At 36.4% G+C, this 20,264-nt stretch overlaps 1 protein-coding gene across 3 annotated transcripts in view; it reads right to left on the bottom strand.

Annotated features, from left to right (window-relative positions):
- Positions 1–20,264, bottom strand: part of BMPR2 (bone morphogenetic protein receptor type 2) — a 207,957-nt gene that overhangs the window by 22,921 nt on the left and 164,772 nt on the right. For all 3 annotated transcript variants that reach the window (XM_032354461.1, XM_032354462.1, XM_032354463.1), the window contains 3 exons: positions 19,969–20,129; positions 18,858–19,005; positions 12,950–13,086 (listed from right to left, as the gene is read on the bottom strand). In XM_032354461.1, coding sequence (XP_032210352.1) covers positions 12,950–13,086; positions 18,858–19,005; positions 19,969–20,129 — 446 coding nt within the window. The remainder of the gene's footprint in view (positions 1–12,949; positions 13,087–18,857; positions 19,006–19,968; positions 20,130–20,264) is intronic.

Raw genomic sequence — 20,264 nt, 5'->3', positions numbered from 1 at the left:
CTGAAGAAAGATAAGCAGGAAAAAAATGGGAAAAAAGACAAGAAATTTAAAAAATCTTTCCTCTGTAATGACAGGAAAATGGAAGTGGGTGCTCATGAATGGGTTATGAAATGAGTTTAGTGGGTTGAGAACCAACATTTAAAACAAATAACTACACCAGTCTCCCCAAAATGAAATACTCTAGATTAGAATAGCAAATAAGAGAACACAGAGTACATAGTAAGGTTAAGTATTAACCTAAAGACACTATATCATGATGTATACTTGCATTTCCTAGTGTAGGCTGTATGAGGAAAAAAAGCATGGAAAATGTTGAATTCTAGACCACAGCAAGTTTGCTGATTTGTCAAGAAGAGAAATATAAAAACTGAAATAAATGTGAAAAAAAGAAGGGATAGCTTCTGGAACATATAGTACATTTTAGAAGACTAGATTAAATGGGGTGGAGAAAGTAGAGACTAGAGGAGGGAAAAAAAACAACTGAGAAAGTTTCACACTTTTTTTTTTTTAAGATTTTATTTATCTATTTGACAGAAAGAGATACAGCTAGAGAGGGAACACAAGCGGGGGCAGTGGGAGAGGGAGAAGCAGGCTTCCTACAGAGCAGGGAGCCCAATGTGGGACTCTATCCCAGGATCAAGTCATGGGATCATGACTTGAACTTAAGGCAGACACTTAACGACTGAGCCACCCAGATGCCCCAGTTTCAAACTTTTACATGACAATATATTTAGATAAAACTGTTGAGCAAGAGAGGTTATGCAGAACTAAGACTAAGGATTAAAGATAAACCAGACAAATGATTTCAAGAGGGGAAAGAGAACAAGCCACTATTCAAGACAGATTAAGAAATGGAAGTTAAAAATTTAGAAAAGGGGGATGCCTGGGTGGCTCAGTTGGCTGTGTCTGCCTTCAGCTTAGGTCATGCATAATCCCAGGGTCTTGGGATCCAGAACTACATCGGACTCCTTGCTCAGGTGGGAGCTTGCTTTTCCCTCTGCCTGCTGCTCCCGCTGCTTGTGCTCTCTCTCCGACAAAGAAATAAATAAAATCTTAAAAAAAAAATTTGGAAAAGAATGAAACATGAAGAACGGTAGCGTAGTTGAACAAATTATACCTTAAAGTTTTAGATGTGAGACAAAAAGCTATTTTAAAATTTATTTATTTGAGAGTAAGAGAGGGAAAGGGTGTGGGAGTGTGTTGGCAGATAGACAGGGAGAGGGAAACTCCAAGCAGATTCCATGCTGAGCATGGAGCCCTATGCAAGACTCAATCTCATGACCCTGAGAGCTCAACCTGAACTGAAACCAAGAGCTGACACCTCACTGACTGCACCATCCAAGCACCCTGGAAAAAAATTATTTTAAAATAAAATTCATCTACAATTTTTTGTTATTCCAATTTAAACTGTGTGTACATATATGTAATTTTTACAACAGTTCATTTTTACTATAAATTCTGAAAGTACAGAGGGGGAAAAAAGAAAAAGTTATTCATGAATCCAATATTCAGAGATAGCTATGGTTAACATTTTCATGTATTTTCCTCAGACTATTGTCTGTTCTTTCATTTTTATCAGGAGACTATTCTTCCCCGTTTTATTGACTGATCTACGTGTTGAGTCCCTGGCAATTTTTTAAGAAAGATTTTATTTATTTATTGGACACAGAGAGAACACAAGCAGGTGGAACAGCAGAGAGAGGGAGAGGGAGAAGCAGGCTCCTGGTGAGCAGGAACCCTGATGTGGGTCTCAACCCCAGGGCCCTGGGATCATGACTTGCGCTGAAGGCAGCCACTTAACCAAATGAGCCACCCAGGCACCATCCCATCCCTGGCAGTTTTTAAAAACTAGTTTTTTGAGAAATGAAAGAGGGGAAGTGAGATGACATCAGGTCACAGGAGTTCAGGTAGATAGTCATCGAACCATTCCCAACACCTACAAACCCAACAGGAGATCAAAGAGAAGAAGAGCAGCAATTCTAGAAACAGAAAATTGACCACTTTCTTTATAGTAGGACGTGCAGAGAAGTGAATCTGAAGCAATGGGAAGATAGACCGCAGGGCAAGGGGCTGGCTCCCAGCAACTGGTGGAGCAATGGAGCACAGAATCTGAATTTTTAGAAGTTTGTTCCACTAAGGGACATTGCTCCAGAGGCGAAGCGGGGCTGGAACCTTGTGGGGACAGTGTGGTCTCAGGCCCTGCGGAGTCACCGAAGGACTGGGGGTATCTGAGTGTAGCAGAGCTCGCAGGTATCAGAGCAGGGAAGCCAACTATAGAGACGGAGCTGAGGAGTGACTTCTCAGCTAGAGGTCACCTTAACCTGTGATCTGAGGCACAGTCGGGCCACTGCTCTTTGAGCAGGGACCCCACAAGTGGCTGATCTGGGGAGACTCACCTTCCTTCTCTAGAGGCAGGAATCTGCTGGGTTTGGAGACTCCAAACCGGGCTGTGTGCCAGAGACAGAAATGCTGGGTCACAGGCCGGGTGACACAGAGGGTGGCCGGAGACCAGGGAGACGGGAGGGATTGACTACATTTCTCAGAGAGCACACTGAGGAATGGGGCCCCGAGCTCTCGGCTCCTCTGGGCCAGTGACTGGGAGGCCGCCACTTTCATTCCCGTCCTCCAGAGCTCGAGGGAAACTGTTCAGGGAACAAAAGCTCCCGAGAGCGAACCTGAGCAGATAACTTAGCCTGGCCCCTGACAAGGGTGGCACAATTCCACCTGGGCAAAGACATCTGAGAATCAAGGCAAGAGGCCCCTCCCCTAGAAGATCAGCAAGAAATCCAGCCAAGACCAGGCTCAGTGATCAAGGAGAACAGCAGAATTCCAGAGGAGGAGAAAGCAAAGCATGGAATTTATGGCTTTCTCCCCATGATTCTTTAGTCTTACAAAGTTAATTAAATTTCTTTAATTTTATTTTTTTCTTATTCTAAATTTTTAAAACTTTTCCTCTTTCCTCTTTTAATGTTTTTTAACTACTTTATCTGAAAAATATCTTTCTAAAAAAATCTTTTAAAACCTTCATTATTATAGTCATAGTTTATCCTCCACTGTAACTAGCTTTATTTTTTGTATACATATAAGGTTTTTTCGTATAAAAAATTTGGGGATACAATTTCATTCAATAGATCAAAATATGCCCTAAATCTAGCACAGGGCTTTGTTCTAGTCTCTAGCCTGAGCAAATTCTCTCCACTTTCTTTTTCTTTCTTTTTCCAACCAACATATCAATTCCTTTTTTAGATTTTTTTTTTAAAATTTCCATCTTTATAGTCATATTTCATCCCTTCATCATGTTTACTCTTATTTTGGAATATATATATATATATATATATAAAACTTTCTTTAAAATTTTGGGAGGTAGTTTCTTTTAAAAGACTAAAATACACCCAAAGTCAAGTGGGTGGATCTGTTCTATTCACCAGTCTAATATATATATAATTTTTTAAATTTCTTTTTACCCCCTTTCTTCTCCCCCCTATTTGGGGTCTCTTTTGATTTGGTTAGCATACATTTTTCTGCGGTCTTTGCCACCCTTTTAGTATTTTATTCTCTCGTTCATATATTCTTATCTGCATATAATGACAAGACAGAAAAACTCACCACAAAAAAAAGAACAAGAGGCTGTACTGAAGGCTAGGACATTGGTAATATGTCAGATCTAGAGTTCAGAAAGACAGTTCTCAAGGTGCTAGTTGGGCTCGAAAAAGGTATGGAAGATATTAGAGAAATGCTGTCTGGAGAAATAAAAGCCCTTTCTGGAGAAATAAAAGAACTAAAATTTAACCAAGCTGAAATTAAAAAAGCTATTAATGAGATACAATAAAAAATGGAGGCTCTTACTGCTAGGATAAATCAGGCAGAAGAGAAAATCACTGACAAAGAAGACCAAATGACAGAGAATAAAGAAGCTGAGCAAAAGAGAGACAAACAACTACTGGACCACGAGGGGAGAATTCAAAAGATAAGTGATACCATAAGGTGAAACAATATTACAATAATTGGGATTTCAGAAGAAGAAGAAAGAGAGAGGGGGGTAGAAGGTATATTGGAGTGAATTATAGTGAAGAATTTCTCTAATATGGCAAAGGGAACAAGCATCAAAAACCAGGAGGCACAGAGAATCCCCCTCAATATCAATAAAAACAGGTCCACACAGCATCATTTAATAGTAAAACTTAAAGTCTTAGTGACAAAGAGAAAATCCTGAGAGCAGCTTGGGGCAACAAGTCGGTAACATACAATGGTAAAAATATTAAATTGGCAGCAGACTTATCCATAGAGACCTGGCAGGCCAGAAAGAACTGGCATAATATATTCAAAGCATTAAGTGAGAAACACATGCAGCCAAGAATACTATATCCAGCTATGCTATCATTGAAAACAGAAGAAGAGATAAAAAGATTCCAGGACAAACAAGAATGAAAAGAATTTGTAAACACCAAACCAGCCCTATAGGAAATATTGAAAGGGGTCCTCTAAGCAAAGAGAGAGCCTAAAAATAGTAGACAAGAAAGGAACAGAGATAATATAGAGTAACAGTCACCTTACAGGCAATACAGTGACACTAAATTCATATCTTTCAATAGTTACCCTGAAAGTAAAATGGGCTAAATGCCCCAACCAAAAGACAAAGGGTAGCAGAATGGATAAAAAACAAAACAAAACCTGTCAATATGCTGTCTACAAGAAACTCATTTTAGACCCGAAGACACCTCCAGATTTCAAGTGAGGGGGTGGAAAACAATTTACCATGCTAATGGACATCAAAAGAAAGCTAGAATGGCAATCCTTATATCAAATCTACTAGATTTTGAGTGAAAGACTATAATAAGAGATGAGGAAGGATACTATATCATACTCAAAGGGTCTGTCCAACAAGAAGATCTAACAATTTTAAATATCTATGCCCCTAACATGGGAGCAGCCAACTATATAAACAAATTAATAACAAAATCAAAGAAACACATTGATAATAATACAATAATAGTAGGGGACTTTAACATCCCCCTCACCTGATATGGACAGATCATCCAAGCAAAAGATCAACAAGGAAATAAAGGCCTTAAATGACACACTGGACCAGATGGACATCACAGATATATAGAGAACATACCACCCCAAAGCAACAGAATACACATTCTTCTCTAGTGCACATGGAACATTCCCCAAAACAGATCACATTCTGGGTCACAAATCAGGTCTCAACTGGTACCAAAAGATGGGGATCATTCCCTGCATATTTTCAGACCACAATGCTCTAAGCTAGAACTCAATAAAGAGGAAAGTTGGAAAGAACTCAAATACATGGAGGCTAAAGAGCATCCTACTAAAGAATGAATGGGTCAACCAGGAAATTAAAGAAAAATTTAAAAATTCATGGAAACAAATGAAAATGAAAACACAACTGTTCAAAATCTGTGGGACACAGCAAAGGTGGTCCTGAGAGGAAAGTATATAGCAATATAAGACCTTCTCAACCAAGAAGAAAGGTCTCAAGTACACAACCTAACCCTACACCTAAAGGAGCTGGAGAAAGAACACCAAAGAAAGGCTAACCCAGCAGGAGAAGAGAAATAATAAAGAGCACAGCAGAAATCAATGAAATAGAAACCAAAAAAACAGTAGAACAAATCAATGAAACTAGAAGCTGGTTCTTTGAAAGAATTAAGCAGATTGATAAACCCCTGGCCAAATTTAACAAAAAGAAAAGAGAAAGGACCCAAATAAATAAAATCATGAATGAAAGAGGAGAGATTACAACCAACACCCAAGAAATACAAACAACTGTAAGAACATATTATGAGCAACTATATGCCAGCAAAACTGACAATCTGGAAGAAATGGGTGCACTCCTAGACACTCCTGTCTAGGAGTGTCTTTGTCTTCTGAGGAAGACACAAAGAAACTGAAACGTTCCATACTCATGGATTGGAAAAACAAATATTGTGAAAATGTCTATGCTACCTAAAGCAATCTACATGTATAATTTGATGGTTTATAAACCATCAAAACCGAACCAGGAAAATAGAAAACCTGAACAGACCCATAAACAGTAAGGAGATTGAAGCAGTCATCAAAAATCTCCCAACAAACAAGAGACCAGGGCCAGATGGCTTCCCAGGGGAATTCTACCAAACACTTAAAGAAGAATTAAAACATATTCTCCTGAAACTATTACAGAAAATAGAAATGGAAGGAAAACTTCCAAACTCTTTTTATGAGGCCAGCATTACCTTCATCCCAAAACCAGACAAAGACCCCATCAAAAAAAGAGACTTACAGACCAATATCCTTGATGAACACTACAGACCAATATCCTTGATGAACACAGATGCAAAAATTCTCACCAAGATACCAGCCAATAGGATCTAACAGTACATTAAAAGGATTATTCACCATGACCAATGGTGACTAATAGGAGTTATTCCAGTGCTGCAAGGTTGGTTCAACATCTGCAAATCAATCCATATGATATAATACATTAATAAAAGAAAGAACAAGAACCATATGATATTCTCAATAGTTGCTGAAAAAGCATCTGACAAAGTATAGCATCTTTTTAAAAAAATATATAGTTTATTTATTTGATAGATATGCACCGAGAAAAGGAACACAAGCAGAGGGAGTGGGAGAGGGAGAAGCAGGCCTCCTACCAAGCAGGGAGCTCAACGTGGGGCTCGATCCCAGAACCCTGGGATCATGACCTGAGCCAAAGGCAGTTGCTTAACAACTGAGCTACCCAGGGGCCCCTAGCATCCTTTCTTGATCAAAACTCTTCAAACTGTAGGGATAGAGGGTACATACCTCAATATCCTCAAAGCCATCTATGGAAAACCCAAAGCGAGTATCATTCTCAATGGAGAAAAACTGAGAGCTTTTCCACTAAGGTCAGGAACACGGCAGGGATGTCCGTTATCACCACCGTTATTCAACACAGTACTAGAAGTTCTAGTGTCAGCAATCAGACAACAAAAAATTAAAGGCATCCAAATCGACAAAGAAGAAGTCAAACTATCACTCTTTGCAGATGATATGATATTTTATGTGGAAAACCCAAGACTCCACTCCAAATCCGCTAGAACTTGTACAGGAATTCAATAAAGTATCAGGATATAAAATCAATGCAGAGAAATCAGTTGCATTTCTACACACCAACAAGAGAGAAGAAAGAGAAATTAAGGAGTTGATCCCATTTATAATTGCATCCAAAACCATAAGATACCTAGGAATAAACCTAACCAAAGAGGTAAAGAATCTATACTTATAAAACTATAAAGTACTCATGAAAGAAACTGAAGACACCAAGAAATTGAAAAACGTTCCATACTCATGGATTGGAAGAACAAATAATTGTGAAAATGTCTATGCTACCTAAAGCAATCTACATGTATAATGCAATCCCTATCAAAATACCATCTACCTTCTTTCAAAGAAATGGAACAAATAACCCTAAAATTTATATGGAACCTTAGAAAAGACCTCAAAAGGTGGCAGGAATGTTGAAAAAGAAAACCAAATCTGGTGGCATCACAATTCCAGACTTCAAGCTCTATTACAAAGCTGTCATCATCAAGACAGTATGGTACTGGCACGAAAACAGACACATAGATCAATGGAACAGAATAGAGAGCCCAGAAATAGACCCTCAACTCTATGGTCAACTAATCTTTGACAAAGCAGAAAAGAATGTCCAATGGAAAAAAGACAGCCTCTCTTCAACAAATGGTGTTGAGAAAATTGGACAGCCACATGCAGAAAAATGAAACTGGACCATTTCCTTACACCACACACAAAAACAGACTTCAAATAGATGAAAGACCTTAATGTAAGAAAGGAATCCATGAAAATCCTTGAGGAGAACACAGGCAGCAACCTCTTTGACTTTAGCCACAGCAACTTCTTCCTAGAAACATTGCCAAAGGCAAGGGAAGCAAGGGCAAAAATGAACTACCGGGACTTCATCAAGATCAAAAGCTTTTGCGTAGCAAAGGAAACAGTCAACAAAACCAAAAGACAACTGACAGAATGGGAGAAGAAATTTGCAAACAACATATAAGATAAAGGGCTAGTATCCAAAATCTATAAAGAACTTTTCAAACTCAACACCCAAAGAACAAATAATCCCATCAAGAAATGGGCAGAGGACATGAACAGACATTTCTGCAAAGAAGACACCCAGATGGCCAACAGACACATGAAAGAGTGCTCCACATCACTCGGCATCAGGGAAATACAAACCAAACCATAGTGAGATACCACCTCACACCAGTCAGAATGGCTAAAATTAACAAGTCGGGAAACAACAGATGCTGGTGAGGATGCAGAGAAAGGGGAACCCTCTTACCCTGTTGGTGGGAATGTAAGCTGGTGCAACCACTCTGGAAAAGAGCATGGAAGTTCCTCAAAAAGTTGAAAATAGAGCTACTCCCTGTGACCCAGCAATCACACTACTGGGTATTTACCCTAAAGATACAAATGTAGTGATCCAAAGGGGCATGAGCACCGGAATGTTTATAGCAGCAATCTCCACAATAGCCAGACTGTGGAAAGAACCTAGATGTCCATCAACAGATGAATGTATAAAGAAGATGTGGTATATATGTATACAATAGAAAACTATGCAGCCATCAAAAGAAATGACATCTTGCCGTTTGCAACGACATGCATGGAACTAGAGGGTATCATGCTGAGCAAAATAATTCAATCAGAGAAAGACAATTATCATATGATCTCTCTGATATGAGGAATTTGAGAGGCAAAGTGGGAGGCTTGGGGGATAGGGAAGGAAAAAATGAAACAAGATGGGATCGGGAGGGAGACAAACCATAAGAGACTGTTAATCTCAGAATGATGGTTGCTGGGGGGAGGGGGGTATGGAGAGAGTGATTGGGTTATGGACATTGGGGAGGGTATGTGCTATGGTGGGTGCTGTGAAGTGTGTAAGCCTGATGATTCAAAGACTTGTACCCCTGAGGCAAATAAATACATTATGTGTTAATAAAAAAAAATTTTTTTTAAGTAGTTTTTTGTTCTTTGTTTTTTAAGAGTTTTATTTATTTATATGACAGAAAGAGCGAGAGAGCACAAGCAGGGGGAAGAGTAGAGAAAGAGGGAGAAGAAGGCTCCCCATTGAGTAGGGACCTAAATGCGGGGCTTGATTCCAGGATCCTGGGACCATGACCCGAGCCAAAGGCAGATGCCTAACCATCTGAGCTACCCAGGCACCCCTAAAAACCCCTAAAAGCTAGACTCATTCATATTTGGAAGATTTTTGAGTTTTGTTATTATAAAATTTTTTTTAAATTTCAATGCAATTATGAAGCAAAAATGTTTTCTTTTAGACATAGGTGTATTTCCATCTTTTTCTATACTATGCATTTAAAATGTACCTCTCTAGGGCTGGATTGCTTTTCAGAGAAGTAGTTTGTTTTGTTTTGTTTTTTTAAAGATTTTATTTATTTATTTGACAAAGCGAGAAAGACCACAAGTAGGTCACAGAGAGAATGGGAGAAGCAGGCTCCCCGCCGAGCAGAGAGCCCAATGTGGGGCTTGATCCCAGGACCCTGAGATCATGACCTGAGCTGAAGTTAGAAACTTAACCCTCTGAGCCACCCAGGTGCCCCCAGAGAAGCAGTTCTATTAACTGCAGCATGTTAGATTTAAGTGGATTCACTGGAAGTAAACCAAGTATCACTTTAGCCCCTCCTTAACAACCTACTCTAAATTGGAAGCAAAAAGTTTTCAGGTAAATATGCATATGATGGTCATCATGTAATGGTAGGGTTGCCAAGAGATTTTCAAAATAATGAGTCAGATTTCTCTGGTGAAATAAAACAACTAAAGAAAGAAAATTATTTTACTAGATAAAATTTTATGAAGAGATTTTTCTTTGAGGGATTCTCTGTGAGGTTAGCATATCTAATGAATTCTGGTGCAGGATTCAGCCTCTCACCTTCAATCCCAGTTCCCATACTATGGACTGCAGTTTAGAGGTAATCTTGGGCATACGTTTTTGGCAATAGGTCTTCAGTTGCCTTTAAGAAGATTTCAATCTCATTTGAAGCAGAAGCCTTCACTGACCAATGGACAAAATGACAAAGATGACCAATGGAGGAAAATATTCAGTCTAAATCTGAATGTAAACACACAAATTCTCTGTAGCCTCTCTCTGACATGCCACCACCCCATATAAGTCAGGATCAAGAATGAAAATATTCTAATCCTATGCAGACAGTGAATATACATAACAAAGTGATTTAAACTGTTGAGTAGAATTTTTTTCATTTTTGTTCTTTATAATCAAGAAAATTATTTGTATAAAGTGTCAAAAATTCTGATTTACACCTTTAGAAATAATTGATAAAAATAATTCCTGTCACATTCTTAAAACAGTGACAGATTGCTATGGAAGAAGCAAACATTAACAATTTCTAGAAATGATATATATGACTGTCAAAAGTTAGGATTTTAATGAACAAGTAACTAATAGAGTGGTAAAGGTGAGAAATGAATGAGTGATTTGAATGTTAAAGCAGAGTAAGTCTTGAACAATGTACAAACAAAAAAACGGAAAATACAAGAAAAAAAATTGATACCTGGAATGTCAGGTGGACCAATATTTGTCTATGGGAATTTCAGAAGAAAGAAATGGAAGAGAAGAAATAATTTTGTAAATAATAAAGAAAAATTCCTCTGAACTGAAGAAATCTGAGTTTTCAAACTGAAATCCCGTCTAGTGCAAAACAAAATGTGTGAAAAGATCCACGCCTCCATATATCCAGGTAAACTGTGATAATTAAAAAAAAAAAAAAAAAAAAACAGGCTTAAAAGCTCATAAAGACAAGAAAACAAGGAGTAAACAAAAAGACAAAAAGTAATGGAATGAGCCTGGTAGCCTCTGGAATTAACATGTCTGAATGCTTGAGGACAGTGGAATAGTGATTTCAAAGGAACCACTATGAGGAAAATGTGATTTTGATCTTGAAACCATTACGTGGCCAAATTGTTACTCAAATGTGAGGGCAAGATATAAACATTTTTGAAGGTTCAAGGATTCGTAATCTCATGCACATACTAACAGACATCACTTAAAGAGGAACTTCATCAAAGATGATTTACAAGAAAAAGAACGAGATTTTCAAAGAACGTTGCTTCTTAATAGAATCTATAAAGAAAGAAAGAACAAAGTGACAAAAAAATCAGAGACTCCAGTGGATAGTGACTTTTGAAACATTTTTCCTCAAGCAGCGAGGTTTATAGTAACTAACAGGATTTTCTCTTCCTTCTCTAGGAGTCCAAGTACAATACTATATTATGCAGTGGATGTTTACACAATCATAATTCTAAAATTTCTGATGTTTTTATTTTAAATTTTAGATCTATTTGTGGACAAAACATAAATTATGTAATAATAGCTCAAATATTACAAACCTAGGAGAGAGAAAATGAGAGATAATAATAAATAACGATATAGTGTTTACAGTTATAACAGTAACCTCCAGGAGAAAAAAATAGAACAAAAACCAAAACCTCACAACACTGTTAATAGGAGTTTCTTTTGAAGACTGGTGGTAGGGTTCTGTAGCTTTTTCCTTTTCCTTTTTTATGCCCTTCCACTTAATTTGATTTGATTTACCACGTATAGGCATTACCTTCATAATTTTTAAAAAATCTCTTTTTAAAAAGTTTATTTATTTATTTGACACACAGAGAGAGAGAGATCACAAGTAGGCAGAGAGGCAGACAGAGAGGGGGGGGAAGCGGGTTCCCTGCTGAGCAGAGAGCCAGAAGTGGGGCTCAATCCCAGGACCTGAGATCATGACCTGAGCCGAAGGCAGAGACTTAACCCACTGAGCCACCCACGTGCCCCATAACTTCATGATTCTTTAAAAAATGTTTAAAATAAGAAATACAGGGTATTCCATCAGTGAGGGATAATTCAGTAATTATGACATATAATGGAATACTGACCAAATGGTGAAAGAGATACATCTATAGGTACTGACATGAGAAACTGCCCATGAGTAAAAAAATAAGCTGCAGAAATGATAGTGGATAATGAAATGATGCTGTTTATGTTAAAAAATTATGTAACAGAAAGAGAAAGAGGGTGTTTGTGTGTTTGTGTGCATATAAATGTTTGTAGCTGTAGCAACAATTTACCAAAATGATGGGAGCTTTTGAAGATATTTTAGTGTTTTGGACTAAATTTGTTTTTTAAAAGATTTTATTTATTTATCTGACAGACAGAGAGAGCACAAGTAGGCAGAGCAGCAGGCAGAGGGAGACAGAGAAGCTCTCTCAGCAAGGAGCCTAATGCAGGGCTCGATCCCAGAATCCTGGGCTCACCACCAAAGCCAAAGGCAGACACTTAACTGACTGAGCCACCCAGGTATCCCTACAGATTTTATTTTTAAGAAAGCTCTATACAATGTGATACAAAGTGCGAGGCTTGAACTTACAACCCGAAGATCAAGAGTTGCATGATCTACCAAAGCCAGCCAAGTGCCTGCCCCTAGACTGCGTTTTTAGTAAGTAGAATTTATAAGCACACTTTGGTTTCTTTTTGAGGTAGTTTAAATTTCTATTAGTCACTGCATATACACATCTGCACTAATTACCATTTTTGGTACCACTCTCAAGAGAATAAGATGGAATTTCAATAATGTTTAAAATATTAACATGTTAATTATTCCAGCTGTTACTCAATCTGGCAACCTTCAGACGGAAGTTAGTCTCACTAGTGTTTTCTATTTGGAAATGACTGAAACTGAACCAAAAAAGAGGACTTTTTTATACTGAAAAATTTGAAAATGTATAACATCATAGAAGTCAAGTAAGCTGGATTTCTGGCATTAGACAGCTCTAAAAACTATTAACAGTCTATTTTTACTTCAAACAACATTAAAACATATTCAGTCATTAAAAATTTAGTTTTTCTTACCAGGCTATTTTCTTTCCAAGCTTCTGGGAACTTGGGTCTCTGTTTTTCCCTAGATACCAGAACCTGCATATCTTCAAAAGTGGGATGGTTTCCAACTTCTGTCTGAAAAGCCATCTGGTATTCTGGTACAGATTCACCTGTGTATTTTTTTTAAAAGAAGGTTAGAGTAAAATTTCCAACTATGTTAAAATGATGGAATAACAGCAGAATTTCTGATATCAAGTAAGCAGAGAAATTATGTCATAATCTTTTTTTTTTTTTAACCTTTTAGGACATATTTGGAAATCCAAAAGAGATCCTGTTGTGGATTTAATACATTATTAATAAATGCTTTACTTAGAATAGCCTTTGATAAGTTAAACGTCTGTTGATAAATCAAGTGGTAGTTTCAGCACTGGACATAGCTATTTTTAAATGGTTTCTAGTATTACTAAATTGGGGGGGTTATTAGATACATAAGTTGTACTTAATACTTGAAAATGCTGAATTCTTATCCCATATAGGGATCAAGGGTGGTGAATATGAGGAAAAAGTCCAAGATCTAGTACAACAAATGTTTGTACAACCAAATATAAGCATATAGGATGTATAGTCATGCTGTCTTAATATGTCACCATCTCTACTATAGTCCAGCCAGATTGTATCAAATGTCACAAAAATTTTTATGATATTGGCCATATTGGAAAAATCAATATATTGATATGTTTTAAAAATCCTCTTAAGAAACAGTATCTAGATCAAGGATTTTTAAGTATCATTAACTATTCTACCACTGTTTAATACCCCTATTTATCACCAAATAAGCACAATTAGCTGCTTGTGATGAAAAGCTCATGATTTTTACAAAATGTTATCAAATTAAACGTAATAAACATATTGAGCATACAGAAGATCTCTGGGACCAACAGTCAGAAAACCAATGGTCTAGTCAAAATCTTGACAAACACAGGAGAGAGATTCTTCCTGTCTCTTGGCACCAGTCCCACTCCATTAAAATGACAAGATAAATTAGAAGGAAGAACACCAGAATGTAGGATAAGGCACTTAAACTCTAATCCTGGCTTCATCTTTCTTCAGGAAGTCATTTTATTTTATTTATTTATTTTGAGAGAGAGACAGAAAGACTGACAGACAAGCAAGCTCCAGCCAACACGGGGCTTGATCTCATAACCCTGAGATCAAGAGATCAAACCTGAGCCAAAATCAAGAGTCAGATGCTTAACTGACTAAGCCACTGAGGAGACCCTGGAAAAGTCATTTACTCTGTTTTAATTTTCCTGTCAGCAAAATGGCAATGGCTGTCTTCCTTATCTCACTCACATGGAGATAATATAAAAGTTATAATGACCCAGATAGAAAGTACTTTATAAACATGTTTTTAATTTTTGTTTCAATTTGGATATTCAAAACAACATGTAAACAATTGCTCTCCTCCAATATGAAGAAAGATTATATTACAAAGGTTAATTCTATAATTTGTGCAGTACAACCCCCAAATTTTGGAGTATTACACTATCTATACAAGAGATATTTTCACATACTCTAAACATTTAAGCAGATACTTATTGCCATCAAATATTGAACTTCGAAAGACAAAACTGAAAGATTCAATCCTGCTAGTGTATCACTTTCATTCATGAAACCTCATTTGATAAAACCTCAACCCACAGTACCTGTGAATGCTAAGATATTTACTAGTATATCTTACCTGTCTCTCTGAGACATAAACACAACACATGTATATATCTTCTAAGTACTATTTCTTATTTTTTCCCAAATGCTGGTTCAGAATAATTAAAAATACACAATTTTACTTATTTGTTTTAATCAGGTCTAAAATAAAATTAGAAAACCTGCTAAATAAAACTGATGAACAATCTTACTTTGTAAATGAAGTGACATTAAGAACTGTCAATTTTCTAATAAATTTTCATGGCTCTAAATCTAATTGTTTAATAGATACTTATTTAGAGCTAACTTAGTATTAGGCACTAGAGATATAAAGAAATGAATGTCAGTGACATCATCATCATCATCATGAATTCTAATAGTCTTACTGGATTTCCTTAAAACTTTATAATCAGTAGATTGCTCAAGGGAAGTTTTATAATCCCATTTTCTTTCAAACTGTCCAAAACAGATCAAATGCCTAAGAATATCAGACACTATTCTTCTCACCTTATTTGCTATTTATTAATTATGTCTCTAAGCAGTTAGGAACTTTCTAGTTCCCTTCTTAAATTATGCTTGTTCTCTTTTTTCTTTTTTTTTTTCTCTAGCTTTCCTATTTTCTTTCTTCCTTCCATATTTCTCCTTTTTATAAATATTGTAGTATTTCACTCCTTTTTTGTAATACAGACACCTAATTCCTTTATTTTGCAAATATTTTACTGAGAGTCAGTCTACATAACATAATGTTTACATATAATAATATAGCATGTACTGCATTTGGAGGTATACCATAAAAGTTTGAAAAAATGTTTTCCAAGAATTGTATCATTATAACATGCTATTCTATGCTGATTAGTATGTTTTTGGGATCCTTTTTATTCAACTCCCTCCCATTTCATTGTTAAAATTTTTAAGAGTACCCTAAATCTTCTTCCTGTGCTGTCTTAATACTTTTCCTTTCCATACTCTGTAACATTTCTGTCTTCTCTATTGCACAGAATCTCCTCTAAGAATATTAATGACATCCTCCAATTCAAATTCAAAGATCATTCCTCAGTTCTATTTCCTTTTGACTTCATATTACATCTACTGCTATCAATATGGGTTCTTAACATTTTCTAACATTGACTTCCAAGATATTATTTCTTAGTTTTCTCACTATTTTTCTGACCAATGGTATTCTTAACTAACCTACTGGTACAGGGAGGTCCCCCAATATGCAGTCTTCACTGCTCAATTTTTTTGCATTCTCCATTTGTTCTCTTAGAAAAGAGCATTCACTCATAAGTTCCCATTTACCATCTGTATATAGATAATTTCCAAAACACTTTAAATTCTCTCAAATCCTCCTAATTTAAAAAAATTCTTTAAAAATTTTTTCTTCAGTTGTCCCATCAATACCCCATCCAAAAGTCTCCATAACTAACTCACCTTTCCAATGTAAACCAATATTTTTTCCCAAGTTCCTGGCTGCCACCCTATTTCTTTGATCTCTGAGTATTTCCCAATTCCTTAGATTTTCTTCTAATAGCTAAGCAAAATGACAGATTTCTCCTCTACATTTTCTTACATGTGCCTTTTCTTGTCAATTTCCATATCCAAGATTATAGGATCTCTTATAGCAACTCTTGTTTTTTTTCTTTTATTTTTATTTTCATATTTACCATTTTAACAATTTTTAAGCATATAGTTAGTCCCCTGGTAACAAGTACATTAATAATGTGCAACCATCTCTACTACCCATCTCTAGAATGTTTTTCATCTTCCCAAACAGAAACTATGTATCCATTAAACAGTAACGCCTTATTTCTTTTCCCTGTTTTTAACTATTGTTTTTTTAGTAATCTCCACCCCCAAAATGGGACTCAAACTCTTGGCTGCAACCCAGAGATCAAGAATCACATGCTCTACTGAATGAGCCTGTCTTTTCCCTTTTTAAACTGCCTTTAATTCTTTCTATTTCAATTCATCCTACATGTTACTAAAATAATAGGCAAATAAGATTGAATTGCCTTTCCCTTTTCTTTTTTCTTCTTTTTTAAAGATTTATTTAAGAGAGAGAGAGCGCGTAAGCATGGGGAAGAGGCAGAGAACCTTCAGGTATACTCCATGCTGAGGATGGAGCCCCATGTGGGGCTCAATCTCAGGACTCTGAGATTATGACCTGAGACAAAACTAAGAATTGGATGCTTAACCATCTGTGCCACCAAGGCACTCTGCCTTTCCCTTTTCAAACACTTGATATTGCTCTTTATTATTTATCAGACCAAAAGCAATAGTTATTCTCTGACTGCAATAGTTGTCCAAAAACTGTTGTTGATGGCAATATACTAATGCTGGTATAAGAATCATTTTAGTCAGACATGCTTCTAAAAAACAAAATATTATGGATTAGGATGCATTAAAAAAAATCTGTGGCCAAATTCCAATAATAGAAATAAAAAGTTGCAAAAGTTCCAATAATATGTGTGATACTACTGCAGTTTTGCTATGTCCAGAAAAATACTTCAATTGAGTACTCCATACTTCCAATTAAAGAGGGAAAAATGCTTCTAAATAATAACTGATGGACCTGTAGTCAATCTAAATAATTATTAACTTATTTTATTTTTAGAATTATAAACTATTAAGTGCTTAAAGGTTTTAAAGCCAAAAAATTCAACCCTACCACTAATCCTTGTTTTTATTCAATAGCTTCATTTCATAATTTGTCTAATGCTGATTCAATTGACTGTTTTCCTTTTCTGTGCTTTTAATGTTATTTCTGTAAGATAGAAGCTATATATATCAAATAATTTTGTATGTCATCTAGAAGAATGCAATGCATATATTGATAGTTAAAGTTTTTATAGGACAATAAGGACAGTAATATAATTCTAACAAAAAGATAAAAACTATAAAATCATTTGGCTAATTCAAATAAGCCTCAAACAAGCATTCATATTATATGAGTGTTCTTTCATTAAAAGAAAGGAAGGAAAGCACAAAGTCAAGAATGGAGAATGAAGGGGCGCCAGGATGGCTCAGTGGGTTAAGCCTCTGTCTTTGGCTCAGGTAGTCTCAGGGTCCTGGAATCAAGCCTCAGGATTGAGACCCGCGTTGGGCTCTCTGCTCAACAGGGAGCCTACCTCCCCCCGACCACCTCTGCCTCTCTCTGCCTACTTGTGATCTCTGTCAAATAAATAAAAATCTTAACTACAACAACAAAAGAATGGAGAATGAAAAAAATAAAGGAAAAAGAAAGAAAAAGTGCTTCAATAGTTAATTCATTGTTTCTAATTTTTTACTTGGGTCAATTGAGGAAACATTCAAAGTGTAGCTTATCAAATGCTCAGAGGCTGGATAAGGACAACCATGACTGTTAAAGCAATCAGAGACCAAACTAAACACAGATAAGCTATTATGAGCAATTAATTAAACTGCACTCAGATGCAAAACTTGAAGTCCTTTTAAAAATTTTTCCTGATTGACATCCTTCTGCTAATGATGCTTCTGAACACTAGATGGCAATGAACTAAAGGTTTAAATGAAAGTAAAAGCAAAAATGTTGACTTATGGTTTGTCTCCCTCCCAATCCCATCTTGTTTCATTTATTCTTCTCCTACCCACTTAAGCCCCCATGTTCAAACTGAGGGTTGCTGGGGGGAGGGGGTTTGGGAGAAGGGGGTGGGATTATGGACATTGGGGAGGGTATGTGCTTTGGTGAGTGCTGTGAAGTGTGTAAACCTGGTGATTCACAGACCTGTACCCCTGGGGATAGAGTATTATGCCTCCATCAGAAAGGATGAATACCCAACTTTTGTAGCAACATGGACGGGACTGGAAGAGATTATGCTGAGTGAAATAAGTCAAGCAGAGAGAGTCAATTATCATATGGTTTCACTTATTTGTGGAGCATAACAAATAGCATGGAGGACATGGGGACTTAGAGTGGAGAAGGGAGTTGGGGGAAATTGGAAGGGGAGGTGAACCATGAGAGACTATGGACTCTGAAAAACAATCTGAGGGTTTTGAAGGGACGGGGGGTGGGAGGTTGGGGTACCAGGTGGTGGGTATTATAGAGGGCACGGATTGCATGGAGCACGGGGTGTGGTGCAAAAATAATGAATACTGTTATACTGGAAATAAAAAAAAAAATTAAAAAAAAAAATGTTGACTTATTTAATATAGGTAGAAAAAGAAGATATAACTGCTTCACTTTAAAACATATATCAATTTTTGATAGCAATTCTCCTACCTGGGAAAAGGTCTGTACATCTCATAAATATCTCCCAATAAATGAGTCCAAGTGCATACATGTCTACTTGTTTCAAAGCTGATTCACAGTCCCTCAGGTTCACAGCTCCTTCTAGGACTTCTGGTGCCATATATCTGATTGTGCCAACCTGTTAAATTACAGTGATATTTTTCAGGACAGAATATAGCATATTCTGAAAGCCATACATTAGATCAGAGGTTGTACATAAATTTCATGTCAATGATATGTTATTTGATCCTAAACATGTCACTGAAACCTTCTATACCAAATTTTTTACCTATAAAATGCCCTTCTTGAATAATTAAACTATGGGAAATCCATCCTACTTAATACTATTCATCAATCAAGAAGAATGCACTATACCATCCTATGTATGTCAAAGCAGAAACATTTCTAAGACACAATGAGAAAACTATACAACAACATGTACCATTTAATATTTAAAAAAATTTTTTAAATGTTAAAGATTTTATTTATTTATTTAAGGAGAGAGCACAAAAACAGGGGGAGGGGTAGAGGGAGAGGAAGAGAGAGAATTTTAGGCAGACTCCATGCTGACCACAGAGCCCGAGGCAGGGATCAATCTCACCATCTAAAGATGAGCTGAAATCAAGAGTCAGACCTTCAACCAACTGAGCTACTGAGGCACCCCTAAAAATTGTTTTAAGTTAAAAAAAATCTATATCTATATATTTATTTATATATAAATATATAAGATATATATATTAACACACACACACACACACACACACAGACATATGTATGTGAATGCAGAGAAAAATGTTAGGAAGGATGTGTTCCACATTTTAATAGTGATTATCAGAAGGTGACTGTCCTATCTCAAACTGGCAATGTTAAGTCAGTTCCTAAACACTTCCTCCGAATACTTGTCAAACATGAGTTGGAATGGCAGTGATTTCCATAAATAACTGATAAACTTCATATAATGTCTTTTATATTTTTTAATTTTGTAATTCTTAATATGCTGAATTGGTAGCATGTAAGGGTAACTGTCCTGTCTTGATTTTTTTTAATGCCATTCATTATGTTCCCAAGGTATGTCAGAGTTATACATTTTGTATATACTCACCTCACTTATGGCTGCATTATCTTCTTCCCCTGGGCGTACCAGTCTATTTCCAGTCAGCCTCATGGATAATCCAAAGTCACTAATAACACAGGTTCCATCATTTTTCACCAGGACATTTCTGCTGTTTAAATCTCGATGGGAAATTGCAGGTTTATAATGATCTGTTTAGATAATTTCAAGTATTTATTAATGCTTAAATAGCACTCTTGGACATAAAGTAAGCATGCATATAATAGGGACTACATAAATATAGACGATTGTATTATTTTTCTGGACATTAATTTTCTAATAACAAA

The sequence above is a fragment of the Mustela erminea genome, chromosome 8 (genome assembly GCF_009829155.1).
Source record: "Mustela erminea isolate mMusErm1 chromosome 8, mMusErm1.Pri, whole genome shotgun sequence".
Classification (NCBI taxonomy): Eukaryota; Metazoa; Chordata; class Mammalia; order Carnivora; family Mustelidae; genus Mustela; species Mustela erminea.
The sequence above is the reverse complement of the archived record's forward strand: the minus strand, read 5'-3'. Positions and strand labels throughout refer to the sequence as shown.